Here is a 14,208-nt window from a genome sequence, read left to right on the forward strand (position 1 = left end):
GGTCAGCTGTCTCTGTAGATTTCCCCATCATGATCTTGATCCCCTTTTTTTCTTCTCCTTCTTCTTCATGCCGAATGCCGTTTATTGAAGGAGGGAAGAGGTCTTAAATACCGGCTTACATCACAATGGGAGAACCCCAGAGGGCAGTTCAGTTCACTTCTGATGTTTTTGTTTTGTTTTGTTTTGTTTTTGAACTGAGGATGGAACCCCTGTGCTGGGATACCTTGCTCAGCCTTGATACAATGGGGAGGGGCTAGGCTCTCCTTCAACTTGGTATGCCAGACTTTGTTGACTACCATGGGAGGCCTTACCCACTCTGAGGAGTGGATGGGGGTAGAGTGGGAGGGAGGGGGATTGGGGTTGGTATGTAAAATGAAAAACTTTTTAATAAATATATTTTAAAAGAAAAGATTACTTTCAAAAAAGAAAAGAAAAACAAACAAACAAACAACAACAAAGATTTATTTTGTGTGTATGTGCTCCAAAAGAGGCTAGAAAGGGCTTTGGATCCCTTGTAGCTGGAGTCACAGGTGTTTGTAAGCCACCTAGTGAGGGTGTTGGGAACTGAACCCAGGTCCTCTGAAAGTGCATCAGAGCTCTTAGTCACAGAACCATTTCTCCAACCCCTTCAGCCCTTGTTTATTAAGTTAGCAGAGTTTATTACTGTTTACTAATGAGCCAAGCACTAGGGAAGATTCTTTTCCTTATTGTACAAAGTTTTGTTTTCTCTTGTGTTGAAAACAGCATCACTTTTCATTAACTTTCTACTTATCATTCAAATGTCCCAACAGACATACTAAAAAAGATTCTCACTTTGTAGACCATAGTAGCCTCAAACTCACAGAGATCCGCCTGGCTCTGCCTCCTGTGTGCTGGGATTAAAGGCGTGTGCCACCACGCCAGGCCACTAGACAATTTAACCCTAACCCCACCCCATTTTGCAACAGGATGGTATGTAACCTAAATTGGCATGGAATCATGGAGTTTGCTATATAACTAAGGCTCTTCTTGAACGTTGTTTTTGTTTGTTCGTTTGTTTTGTTTTGTTTGAGACAGGATCTCGCTCTGTAGCCCTGGCTGTTCTGGAACTATAAACTATGTAGATGAGGCTATCCTTGAACTCAAAGATCCTCTTGTCTTTGCCTCCCAACTGCCGGGATAAAGACATCTGCCGCTACACACCGCTCTCCCAACTCCTTATCCTCTTGCCCAGCAGTTTACTACATGACTAACACATCGGGGTTAATAAATTTTCTCTTTACATAATCAAATCATTGAAAGACATTCCAGTATGTTTCTGTCGTCACCTACCCAGCTTCCCATCCTAGGCCATTCCTTGGGTCAGTCACGCACTTAGTTCATTCCTGCACTTCACTTAATCCTTTTCTCCCGAAACGGCTTATTCAAAGTCCCAGGTCCCACGGCAAGGGCGTATTGCAGGAAATAAGTTTATCTCCAAGCCGGGCAGTAGAGAACCCCGTCTAACGACCGGGAGCCAGCAGGTCTGCGACCTGAGTCCTCCTCGCGCGGTGAAGCCAGTCTCGTGGGTTCCTCCCGGTGTTTTCCCTCCAGGTTTACGCAGCTCCCTCAGGGCCCGCCCCTTCCCTCTGGGTCCGCCCCTTCCACCAGGGCCCGCCCCTTCTCCTGGCCACGCCCCTCCGCCGGATTGGTTGTTTTCCTGGATGTAGCCCGTTCTCTCTTATTCCGGTTCCGGCGGTGTCTATGGCATTACTTCCTAAAGCAATGGCGGCCGGCGGCAGCGATCCGCGGGCTGGCGACGTAGAGGAAGACGCCTCTCAGCTCATCTTTCCCAAAGGTGAGACCCGGGACAGCTGGACTCGGAGGTGACATGGTCCTTGAGTTATAGTCGTTATTCGCTCCCTGGTTAGCCCTGGCCCTGACACGCGCAGGGGATTGGTCAGCATGGCACAACGAACCCTGGCGTTGTTTAGTTAATTCTTTGGAGGAAAGTCCTTATTAATAGATTCCACGCTCGGGTGTTTGGAATCGTAGACATCCATATACCCTACTCTTGTAGTGCCACTTGTTATTGTTTTGTTGTTATTGTTTGAAACAGTGCCTCAACTTATATTGTAGACCAGGCTGGCCCTGAACTCGCTGAGATCAGCCAGCCTCTGCCTTGTGATCTCGAATCAAAGGCGTGCGTCACCACGCCGGCGGTTTTGTTTTTTGAATGTCTTGTTATGTATCCTAGGCTGGCCAACAACTTGTCACATTCCTGTCTCATGCTCCCGAGTGCTGGAATTAAGGGCATGTGCCCTCACTCTTGACGTTAGGGGTATTTATGTCCGTTTTCTGGCATGCAAAAGACAGATCTGGAGCAGAGGTCTTGTTTCTAAATTGGCAGCTGACAGAAGCTGAGCTATGGCCCCATTCAAAAGCGTTTCAAAGTATGTAGGGCAGGAGTGTGCATACTCTTACCATTGTCTCTGAGCAGAAATGCTGTTGTCATTGGTTTCTGGGCCCTCCTTTTATCTTTTTGAGGTAGGAAGAACAGTTGGGAGCAAGATGGATTCCAGTCTGGGATGGCTGGTGCCTGCTGTTCGATGGATAAATGTGCCAGCAGCAGGGCATAGTACCCTGCTCCTGCTACTCGGAGCCTGTGGTAGGTGAATAGTTTGAGCCCAAGAGTTCAAGGCTATTCTGGGCCTTGTAGTAAGACCCCAGGATTCAACCTGTGCTTTTTGTGAGTTTTGTCTTGAGACAGGGGCTCAACATATCCCAGACTGGCCTGAAACTAGATAAGTAGGTAAGAATGACCTTGACCTTCCCATCCTCCTGCCTCTTTTACAGTGCCAGGAATTAAACCTAGGTTTGGTGCACGCTAGACAAACACTCTATCAACTGAGCTACATCCCCAGCCCCTGAGCCACTGTTGTCTGTAACCACGTCTCTACAGAAAAATGACCAGATAGGGTATTGAACAATGAGTTTTTCCTTCTTTAGGAACAAAGAGCAATACATTTTGTTCTTAAAATATCTGTACAAGGATTCACTAATTTTTTGGAGGGTGTGGGGGGATTTCGAGACAGAGTTTCTGTAGCTTTACACCTGTCCTGTATCTCACTCTGTAGCCCAGACTGGCCTCGAACTCACAGATCTCCTGGCTCTGCCTCCCAGTGCTGGGATTAAAGGCGTGCCCACCACCACCCATCCCTAATCTTTTTTATTTTCCTTTTTTGTTTCCTGATAACTTGTGTGTGTGTGTGTGTGTGTGTGTGTGTGTGTGTGTGTGTGAGTGAGAGAGAGAGAGAGAGAGAGAGAGAGAGAGAGAGAGAGAGAGTTCACCTAGAAAATGTTTATTAGAGAAGGGTCTTAGATCTCTTTTCTTTGAAATTATAGCACTGTGTCTGAGTCTGGAGAGCTTGCTCAGCAGGTAAAAGCACTTGCTAAGCAAACATAAGGACTATACATGTTAAAACAAACTAAACGGAGGTGCAGGGGAGGCTGGGCAGTGGTGGTGCACGCCTTTGATCCCAGCACTCGGGAGGCAGAGCCAGCCATATCTCTGTGAGTTGAGGCCAGCCTGGTCTATAGAGTGAGTTTCAGGACAGCTAGAGCTGTTATACAGAGAAACTTTGTCTCTAAATAAATAAGTAAATTAATAATTAAAAGATAACAAAAACTGGTTGGTGGCGCACTCCTTCAATCCCAGCACTCAGGAGGCAGAGGCTGGTGATTCTCTGTGAGTTTGAGGCCAGCTTGGTCTACAGAGGGAGTTCCAGGACAGCCATGGATACACAGAGAAACCCTGTCTCAGAAAAAAAATTGTGTTTGTGTATGAGAGAGAGCCATCATTTGTATAAAGGTGCCTGTGGAGTCCAAAGGAATCGCATTGCCTGGAGCTGGATTTATGGGCAGTTGTTGACTGGGTGCAGGGAGCTGAATTTGGGTTCTCTGCAAGAACATCACACCCTCTCAACTACTAAGCCATTTGCTCCTGCTCCTCCGCCCCCATTTTTTGAGACACAGTCTCATGTAGCACTGTCTAGCCTGGAATTCTCTATATAGATATTGATATAGGCATCAAACATGCAGAGGTTCTCCTGTCTCTGCCTCCCAAGTGCTGGGATTACAGCCATGTGCCCAGTGTATGTGGTGCTGTAGGTGGAATGCATGGCTTTGTGCATACTGGGGAGACATTCTATTGTCTGAGCTACATTCCCAGTCCAGATGGTGACGTTAATGTGTGTGTGTATATATATGTATGTATGTATGTATGTATGTATGTATGTAGTATGTACTTATATGTAGGCACATGTTCTTGATGCAGGTGCTTATAGAGGCCTGGGGTTAAGTAACTTTCTTGATTATTTTCCTCGTACTGAGGCAAAATCACTTGCTGAACTAACTCATCAGTTCAGCTGACCTAACCAGTTCAGCCGACCTAACTAGTCAGCTTGCCCCAGGGAATCAATCGCCTGTCTCTACCAACTGCTGGATTGCAGGTACCCCACTATACCTATTTTGTTAGTTCTGCTTCTCACACTTGAGAGGCAAATACTTTATTTTTTTTTCCAGAGCTGAGGACGGAACCCAGGGCCTTGCAATTTGCTAGGCAAACGCTTTACCACTGAGCTAAATCCCCAACTCCGAGAGGCAAATACTTTATCCTCCTAATCATCTGCCCAGTCCCGGAAAGTGGCTTTATCTTTTGTCTTCTTCTTTTATTTATTTTGTTTATTTGTTTGTTTTTCGAGACAGGGTTTCTCTGTATAGTCCTGGCTGCCCTGGAACTCACTCTGTAGCCCAGGCTGGCCTCAAACTGGCAGAGATCCGCCTGCCTCTGCCTCCCGAGTGCTGGGATTAAAGGCGTGCGCCACCAATTTTTATTTTTATTATGTGTGCAGGTGCCTAAGGAGGCCAGAGGTGCTGTGAGGTGTTTGATGTGGGTGTTGGGAATTGAACTTCTTGTAAGAGCAGTACGTGCTCATCTCTCCAGCCCTCTGGTTTTGGTGTTTGGTGTTTGCTGTGGGATGATCCTTCTGTATGCTGTGAATATGTATTTCTCACATTGGTTGATAATAAAGCTAGCTGTTTTGGCCTATGGCCAGGCAAGATAAGGTTAGGTGGTACAATCAAACAGGACTGGGATGAAGAAGGGCGGAGTCAAAGAGATTCGTGTGAGCTGCCCAAGGAGCAAGATGCCAGAGAACCAATAAGCCACAGATCATGTGGCAATAAATAGATGAATGGAAATGGGTTAATTTAAATATATAAGAAGTAATTAGTTAGTAATATATGTCTCTGTGTGGTCATTTGGGAAGCAGCTACCAGGTATTTGGGACAAAAAGCTCCACCTCTGTTTACAGGTGTTTGTTTTTGAGTCTCTGTATTTTGTCCTGCAGCTCACTGATGTAGCCCAGGCTGCCCTCAAACTCAGATCATCCTGCCTCTGCCTCCCAAGTGCTGGGATTGGCAAAGGCATGCTTTCTAAGAGGAGTTCACACTTGCTCTTCTTGCAGAGTTTGAAACAGCTGAGACACTCCTCAACTCTGAAGTTCACATGCTTCTGGAGCATCGCAAGCAACAGAATGAGAGTGCGGAAGATGAGCAGGAGCTTTCAGAGGTTTTCATGAAAACCCTCAACTATACAGCCCGGTTCAGTCGTTTCAAAAACAGAGAGACCATTGCCAGTGTTCGTAGGTGGGTGCTAAAAATAAGTTAAAAGACAAAATTTACTCATGTATGTATGTGTTATGAGGTGGGTTTTTTGTTTTTGTTTGTTGAGACAAAGTTTCTCTGTAACAACCCTGGCTATCCTGGAACTTGTTTTGTAGACCAGGCTGGCCTTCAACTCACAGATCTGCCTGCCTCTGCCTCCCGAGTAATGGGATCAAAGGTGTACGCCACCATATAACACCCAGCTCAGTGCTATGAGTGTTTTGCCAGCTTGTATGTCTCTGCACTATGCACTGCCTACAGAGGTCAGAAGTGGGTATCAGATCCCCAGGACTGGAATTACAGGCAGTTTGTGAGCCACCATGTAGGTGCTGGGACTCAGAACCCAGGTCCTCTGGAAGAGCAGCCAGTGCTCTTAACTGCTGAGCCATCTCTCCAGCCCCACCTAGTTTTATTATTATAGATTCCTATGAGAGGTAGAGGCAATAGGATCAGGGAGTTCAAGGTCATCCTTAGCTGCATAGTGGGTTCAAAACTTTGAGTCCTTGAGTCTTAAAAACACAAACAGGGTGCTGGTGACGCACACCTTTAATCCTAGCACTTGGGAGGCAGAGGCAGGATGATCTCTGGGTTTGAGGCCAGCCTGGTCTACAGAGTGAATTCTAGGACAGGCTGCAAACTAACCGATAAATCTTGTCTCAAAACAAAACGAAACAAAACAAAAACAAAAATGGAGCCAGTGAAATGGCCCAGTGTGTAAAAAGTGGTTCCTAGCCAGGTGGTGGTGGTGGGTCAGCTTTTTAATCCCAACACTCAGGAGGCAGAGGCAAGTGCTTTGAATTTGTGCCCAGCCTTATCTATTGAGTTTCAAGATAGCCAGAGCTACACAGAGAAACCTTCTCTGGGGGCGAGGGGTGGGGTGGGGTTGGAGGTGGGTCGGGGGAGTGTGTGATTTCTGTGTAAACCTGATAGCCTGAGAATATATAAAAACCAGATTCACCCGGAAGCTCTGAGTCTGAATTCCCAAAAGTTGTCCTCTGAGCATGTATGCTTTCTCTCACACACACACACACACACACACACACACACACACACACACACACACACACAGTTAAATTAATAAACCACACATAAGCATTGAAGAAACAAACCTAGCCGGATATATGGCACATACCTTTAATTCCAGAATTTGGGAGACAGAAACAGGAGAATCTCTGTGAGTTTGAGTCCAGCCTGGTCTAGATAGCAAGTTCCAGCACTATTTAGACAGAACCTGTCTCAAAAAAAAAAAAGGTAATTGGAGGCTTGAAGCCCTCATCAAAATGTTTGCTTATATATGGACAAACTTTTATTAACCACTTATTTTCAAGATTATTTTATTTTTTGTTTATAGTCTATAATTTTAAGTGTATGAGTGTTTTGCCTGCATGTATGTATGGTTTGTGTATCTCATTCATGCTTGGTGTTTGTAGAGGCAACCAGAGTTAGGGATGGTTGTGCACCACCACCCTGGTACGGGGAATTGAACACAGGTCCTGTGGAAGAGCAGCCAGTGCTCTTAACTGCTGAGATCTCTCTCTAACCCCACTTTTTTTTCTTTCTTTCTTTTTTTTTTTTTTTTTTTTGGTTTTTCGAGACATGGTTTCTCTGTAGCTTTGGAGGCTTTCCTGGAACTCGCTTTGTAGACCAGGCTGGCCTCCAACTCACAGAGATCCGCCTGCCTCTGCCTCCCGAGTGCTGGGATTACAGGCCTGTGCCACCACCGCCCGGAAACCCCACTTTTCTTTTCTTGTCTATATCCTATCTATTTCTTCTATCCATTCATCTACCCCATCAGAATCTAACCTCTCTGTTTATAGGGTACTTTGTATGTGCTAACCACCCACTATACCACTGTATCCTAGATAGAATTTTATTTGTTTATTCATTTGTCCATTTATTTGTTTATTTTATGTGCATGAGTGTTTGTGGGAATGTATATATGTACATTAAGTAGGTGCCGAAGCCTATGGAGGCCCAAAGAGAAGGTCAGATCTCTTGGAACTGGAGTTACTGATAGTTGTAAGCAACGGTGTTGGTGCTGGGAAGCAAACCTGGGTCCTCTTCTGTGAGAATGACCAGTGCTCTCCACCACTGTGCCACCTCTCCAGCCCCCACCTATTTGTTCATTCATTTATTTACTTATTTACTCTTTTCCTTCTTCCTTCCTTCCTTTCTTTTTTTTTTTTTTTAAGATTTGTTTATTTATTATGTATACAGTGTTCTGTCTGCACATATCCCTGCAGGCCAGAAGAGGGCACCTACCTGATCTCATTACAGATGGTTGTGAGCCACCATGTGGTTGCTGGGAATTAAACTCAGGACCTTTGGAAGAGCAGCCAGTGCTCTTAACCTCTGAGCCATCTCTCTAGCCCCTGAACATACACCCATACTTTTTTGGGGGGCAGGGAGCCCAGGGCCTTGTGCCTGCTAGGCAAGCGCTCTACCACTGAGCTAAATCCCCAACCCGTTTTTGGTGTTTGGTTTTGTTTTGGTTTCTCTGTGTAGTTTTGGTGCCTCTCCTGGATCTCACTCTGTAGACCAGGCTGGCCTCGAACTCACCGAGATCCGACTGGCTCTGCCTCCTGAGTGCTGAGATTAAAGGCGTGTGCCACCCACTGCCCGGCTCTATTTACTTCTTGAGACAGAATCTCATTATAAAGCTCAGACTTGCTGGGCATTGGTGGTGCACACCTTTATTCCCAGCACTCAGGAGGCAGAGGCAGTAGTGAGTTCCAGGATAGCCAGGGCTATACAGAAAAACCCTGTCTCAAAAACAAATAAACAAACAAAAAACCTTCAGCCTTGCCTCAAGGTCAATATTCTCTCCTGCATCACAAATTTTGGGGTTGCTAGTATATGCCTTCATGTACTCACTGCCACCCAAATTGAATTTCTTTTATTTGTTTTTATTTTATATGTATATATTTATATGTATATGTGTATATATATATATTATATTATATACTTTTTTTTAAGACAGGGATTTTGGCTGTATATAATTTTTGAGACAGGGTCTCACTATCTATAGCCCTGGCTCATCTAGAATTTGATATTAAACCAGGCTGTCTTCTAACTCACAAAGATCCACCTTTTTTGTTTGTTTGTTTGGTTGGTTTCATTTGGTTTATATGTATGTACCTGCTTGTCTGTATGTGGATTCAGTACCAGCATAGCAGAGGTCAAAAGAGTTGTAGACCTCTGTGAGCCACACAGTGTGGATGCTAGGAACCAAACTCCTGTCCTGGAGGTTAGCAAGTACTATTACTGCTGAGCCGTCTCTCCAGGCTCCCAAATATAACTTCTTAATATGTCATTAAAGTCACTAGGCAGTGGTGGCACATGCCTTTAATCCCAGCATTCAGGAGGCAGAGCCAGGCAGATCTCTGTGAGTTTGAGGCCAGCCTGGTCTACAAAGTGAGTTCTAGGAAAGGCTCAAAGCTACATAGAAAAATCTTGTCTCGGAAACCCCCCCTCAAAAAAAGTGTAATTAAAGTCATCCTAATAGGCCTTATCTTATGGTGTAGATCATGAAAATCCTAAAGATGCAGTTTACACACAGGTTTGCACAAAGCAGAGTTTAGTGTGTTTCTTTTTCAGTGTAAAGGAGTTACTTCCATGTCAACATACTTACTAGTCTATCCAGTCAAACCCCTTGGTTGTCTGACATTAATTTATCAAATGTGGCAGGAAGATCAAAGAGCTAGAGAATCACTTTCTGGAGGTAAGCTTTTATGGCCTTTGAGGTTTTCATGAGGTGTCGTTGGCTGATTTTTTAAAAATATTTACTGGGTTGGGGGTTTAGCTCAATGGTAGAGCACTTGCCTAGCAAGCCCAAGGCCCTGGGTTCAATCCTCAGCTCAAAAAAAAAAAAAAGAAATAAAAATAAAAATATTTACTAAATTTGTTTTTATGTGTTGGTGATTGTGTGTTTTATGTTGTGCCTCTGCACCACATGAGTGCCCAATACACATGGAGGCCAAAGATGCTGCAAGCCACAAATACAAAAGTAGGATTTCAGCTGATTATGACAAGCTAATACCTGGAAAAAGCCAGAGCCTTCCAGAGGTCAAGCTGAGGCTCAAGGAGCCTTGGTGGTATCTGGTTTTTCCTGCTATGAGTTTCTTGTGTGCTATTTTAGCATTTCCATCATTTATTGGGCACCATTTCCCCTCTACTAAAGGAATATTTAGATAACCTTGTGGGCTGACAGCTATGCACAGCCAGAACCCCAGTTCAAGCATCCCTGTAATTATCGTCATTGGCAGCATCCGGCCAGGTCCATCACCAGATGGAGGAAAGTACCTTATCAGAGATACCTCTGTGCTAAGAACAGGCTTAAGCATCCAGACTACCTGTTTGAGAAGGCCTGGAGGATGTGCCAATTAAGCTTAACTTCCTCCTTTCCCAAATCTTACCTCTAGTTCCAGACCTCCCTTTAACTATCACCAGAGGCATCTAGCTGTACACAGGTTGCCTAGCAACCAGCACACCTTTTTCCCCACCCTGCAGAAAAACAGCAGATAGTTTGGACAGATAGGAGCCACAGGAAAAAAGAAGGCAATTTTATTTTCTCCCATTGATTCAGCAACTTATAGATTCTTAACATTTTCTACCAGTTACATTTAAGGTTATAGTTGTGCACATAAGATCCCTCTTCTGAGCTGGGCGGTGGTGGCACACACCTGTAATCCCAGCACTTGGGAGGCAGAGGCAGGTGGATCTCTGAGTTCGAGGCCAGCCTGGTCTACAGAGCTAGTCCAGGACAGGCTCTAAAGCTACAGAGAAACCCTGTCTCGAAAAACAAAACAAAACAAAACAAAACAACAAAAAAAATCCCTCTTCTTAGATATTACCTAATTTTAGTCATTTCCCCTTTTGGGTTGCAAATGATAATTACTGCCCCTCTATGTGATTCTTATCACCCCTCCGTTTGACCCTGGAAGCCTGACAATCACTGCCTGAGGAAATTTCTTACCTGCCTTTAGGACCCCATAGAATTCAAGCCTGGTGTCCTTGCTTGACCAGAGGACTGCTATTGCTTGGGTTTATAACTGATTGCTGGGAGACTTAGGGGGAATGTGGAGAATGGAGAGGGATAAGGAGGATTTTGACCAGAGAGTCAGTTGGGGAAGTCCTAGCTGGGTAAGAACAAGGTGAAAAGGACCTAGATGAGGCAGAATTAAGACAAGAGAATTAAGATAGAACTTAGAGGAAGCAATAGATAAATATAGAGAGAAATCAGGCAAGAAAGGAGCTAGGCATGAGAACAGAACTGAAGCTGTGTAAATAGGATGTTGTGCCAGAGGAATTAAAGCAAGTGGACTATAGAGCTCGGTGTGCTGAGATTCTATTTCCCAAAAACAGTCTCGTCACCATTAGTAGTTCTCTCTCCTGAGTCCCTGGGATGTATAATATTAAGGCTGGTCCCTCTAATATTATACAAGACAAAGAGAGGTGTCAGAGCCCATGGATCTGGAATTTCAGACAGTTGTGAGCTACCATGTGGGTACTGGGAATGGAGCCTGGGCCCTGTGGAAATGTAGCAGTGAACTCTGAACCACTGTGTGACCTCTAACCCGGCAGGTGCATCTGCCCTGCTATGCTCCCTCCCTTTCCTTGGCTCTGCCTGCTGTCTCCTTTTCTTTTTCCTGGAATGTTTTTCAGGGGTAGGAATAGGAAGTGATTCAAAGGGGGATTCATTGCCACCTGACCGTCATCAAAGACTGTAAGGTTTGTCAACTTCTGTTTGCTGGTGATCATTGTCTGGCATTTGACTTTTTGGTTTTTCTTTAGCACATATTAATTATACATCGTAATGGGCTCTGTTACGACACTGACATCATTTTTATACAGGCGTAGAGTTTATTTTGATCATACTCATTTCTCCCCGTTACTGCTCTTGCTTCACTCACACTGTATTGTTTGTCTGTCTGTGTTTTAATTTTCCCTACAATCAGCTTGCTTCTCCAGAAAAAGCTACATAAATTTGAGTTGGCCTGTTTAGCCAATCTTTGTCCAGAGACTGCTGAGGAGTCCAAAGCTCTAATTCCAAGGTTAGTACTGGATGGGACAAGTTTTGTATGCGTTATACAGATTTCTTTTAGTCAGGTTGGTAGATGTAAACATTGTGTGCATTTAACCTTTGGGTTGAGACACGCCAGCACTGAGTGCGGATGCGGTTTCATGGTGTTGGAGAGATGACGGGGTGGTTTTCTTGTTGTTGGTATTCTCAGGTGGGCAAGGCTTCCGTGAGCTCCTGATTGTCCTGCTTCCACGTGTCAAGAGCTAGGATTTCAGATGTGAGCAGTAGTTTGAGGGGTTTTTATTTATTTATTTTTTAGATTAATTAATTTATTTTTCTATTATCACCTTGATACAGTATAAATTCTTATCTTAATAGTGTAATGTTTCATTGAGGGTTGCTCAGTAATTGAGTAAAACCAAGAGTTTTTTTTTTTTTTTTTCATCTATGTATGTGTGCACATGGGTGTGCAGGTTTGTCATATTAAGCATGTGAGGGTCAGTGGACAATTTAGGGTAGTTAATTCTCCCCTTTTACCATGGAAGCTCCCAGGATCAAGCTCAGGTTGTTAGATTTGGTGGCAAGCCACCTTTATCAGCTGCACCATCTTGCCAGCCTGAGGATGATGGTTTCAGACCACATTGACAGGAAGGATACGGAACAGGGTGCTAGGGATATAGCTCAGCGGTAGAGCTCTTGCTCATTGTGTGTGAGGGTCCGAGTTTTTCTCCCCAGACCTCACAAAGGAGCCTAAGAAACAATCAGAAGTCTCCACTGTAGGTAGTAGTAAAACAGTTATACCGTGTCCAGTAAAATCAGCGTGGCTATTTCTGTTACCCAAAAAGATATTCCAGGATTCACTTCTGTGGTATTGGGGATAACACATATTAGACACGATCATTAAGTCAGTCAACAAGTAAATGACTAAAAAGTGAATCATTGCAGGGCCTAGTAGTTTGTGCTTTTAATCCTAGCAAAGGCAGGCCCTTCTCTGTGAGTTCCAGGCCAGCTGGGGTTGTATAATGAGACCCTATCTCAAAAACAAGCCAAACTAAAATAAACAAAGCAAAAATTTAATGTAAATGTGTGACTGTTAAGGCTTTTAAAAATCTTTTATATATTTGCCGTTTTTAGTGTTTCTATAAGGGAATGTTGGAAAGAAATTTAGCTTAAGCTGGAAAGTGGTAGAGCTAAGTGAGCTGTACTCAGAGATGAGCTCTCTTTGGAAGACAGTGTGAGAAAAGTGGCGGTCGCTAGCTCACTTAAGTGTACTGGTCTTCTTGCAGCCTGGAAGGGCGTTTCGAAGATGAGGAACTGCAGCAGATTCTCGACGATATCCAGACCAAGCGCAGCTTCCAGTACTGATGTCCAGACACCTGGTCCTGAGGCTGCTCCAGAACAGCACCACGTCTCCGTCAGCATCACACAGGAGTGATGTTGCAGAGGACATCTGGACTGCTTTTGTACTGTTTGCTTTATTGAGATACAGTGCCACTCTGTGATCCTCAAACTCATGACAGACCTCCTGCCTCAGCCTCCCAAGTGCTGGGACTCCAAGTGTGAGCCATTGCTCACGGCTTGGCTTTTGGAGGGAAAAGGCTGGCCTGGTGATGGTCTGGGTTGCTGTCTCCTCAGTGACTGTTAGATCATAATTATTGTGTCTTCCTGTTGCAGCCTTGTAAGGACTGTTATGGTCAAGTGTGCTGCAAGGGGATCTGGTGAGGGAGAGTGATAGGTTCACTACCTCTCACCTTGGTTTTTTGGACCCTGTGTTATTTGTTCTTGACATTTCAATTTTTAATATAAATATAGTTTGTACTTTGTAAAACTAAACTGTTATATAAAAAACTTGACTAGGGGAAGAATGTTCTTACCTAGTTGCAAAAGGAGAGATAAACCAGAACACTGTCACGGTTTGATTATTTTTTTTTTTTTTAAGAATGTTATTTATTTATTTATGGGGAGGGGGTACATGATCCATGGCACATGCTAGACAAGTGCTGTACCTTTGAGGAACATTCTATCGCTGAAATTCCTTTTGTTTCTGTTTGTGTGTTGTCTCCATGCATGTATGTGTGTATGCAAGTATGTGTGTCCATGTAAGGAGGCTAGCAGAGCACATTTGGGTGTATAACTACTGTCTTAGGGTTTCTATTGCTGTGAAGAGGCACCATGACCATGGCCACCCTTATAAGGGAAATATTTAATTGGGGTGGCTCACTTACAGTTTCAAAAGTTCATCATGGTGGGGAGAGTTGTGGTGTGCAGACAGACGTGGTACTGGAGCTGAGACTGCTACATGTTACAGGCAACAGGAAGTCAGTTGACTGACACGGAGCAAAGCTTGAGCAAAAGACCGAAAAGCCTGTCCCCAGTGACACACTCCATCAAAGCCACACCTAATAGTGCTACTCCCTATGCGATTATAGGGCCAGTGACATTCAGACCACTGCACCTATATTTCTGTCCTTTGAGATAGGGTCTTTCTCACTGAACTAGGA

General features: G+C 44.4%; 1 protein-coding gene across 2 annotated transcripts; it reads left to right on the forward strand.

Annotated features, from left to right (window-relative positions):
* Nucleotides 1-1,693: 1,693 nt before the first annotated feature.
* On the forward strand, nt 1,694-13,739 carry Polr2d (RNA polymerase II subunit D). 2 transcript variants are annotated; one of them, XM_036204891.1, is made up of 4 exons: nt 1,694-1,816; nt 5,487-5,667; nt 11,643-11,738; nt 12,994-13,739. In XM_036204891.1, exons 1-4 carry the CDS (start codon nt 1,723-1,725, stop codon nt 13,070-13,072), a joined length of 450 nt encoding a protein of 149 aa, XP_036060784.1. In that variant the 5' UTR covers nt 1,694-1,722; the 3' UTR covers nt 13,073-13,739. The 2 variants fall into 2 exon arrangements, with proteins under 2 accessions (XP_036060784.1, XP_036060785.1); XM_036204892.1 differs by lacking the exon at nt 11,643-11,738.
* Nucleotides 13,740-14,208: the final 469 nt, after the last annotated feature.

The sequence above is a fragment of the Onychomys torridus genome, chromosome 13 (genome assembly GCF_903995425.1).
Source record: "Onychomys torridus chromosome 13, mOncTor1.1, whole genome shotgun sequence".
In the NCBI taxonomy this organism is placed as follows: domain Eukaryota; kingdom Metazoa; phylum Chordata; class Mammalia; order Rodentia; family Cricetidae; genus Onychomys; species Onychomys torridus.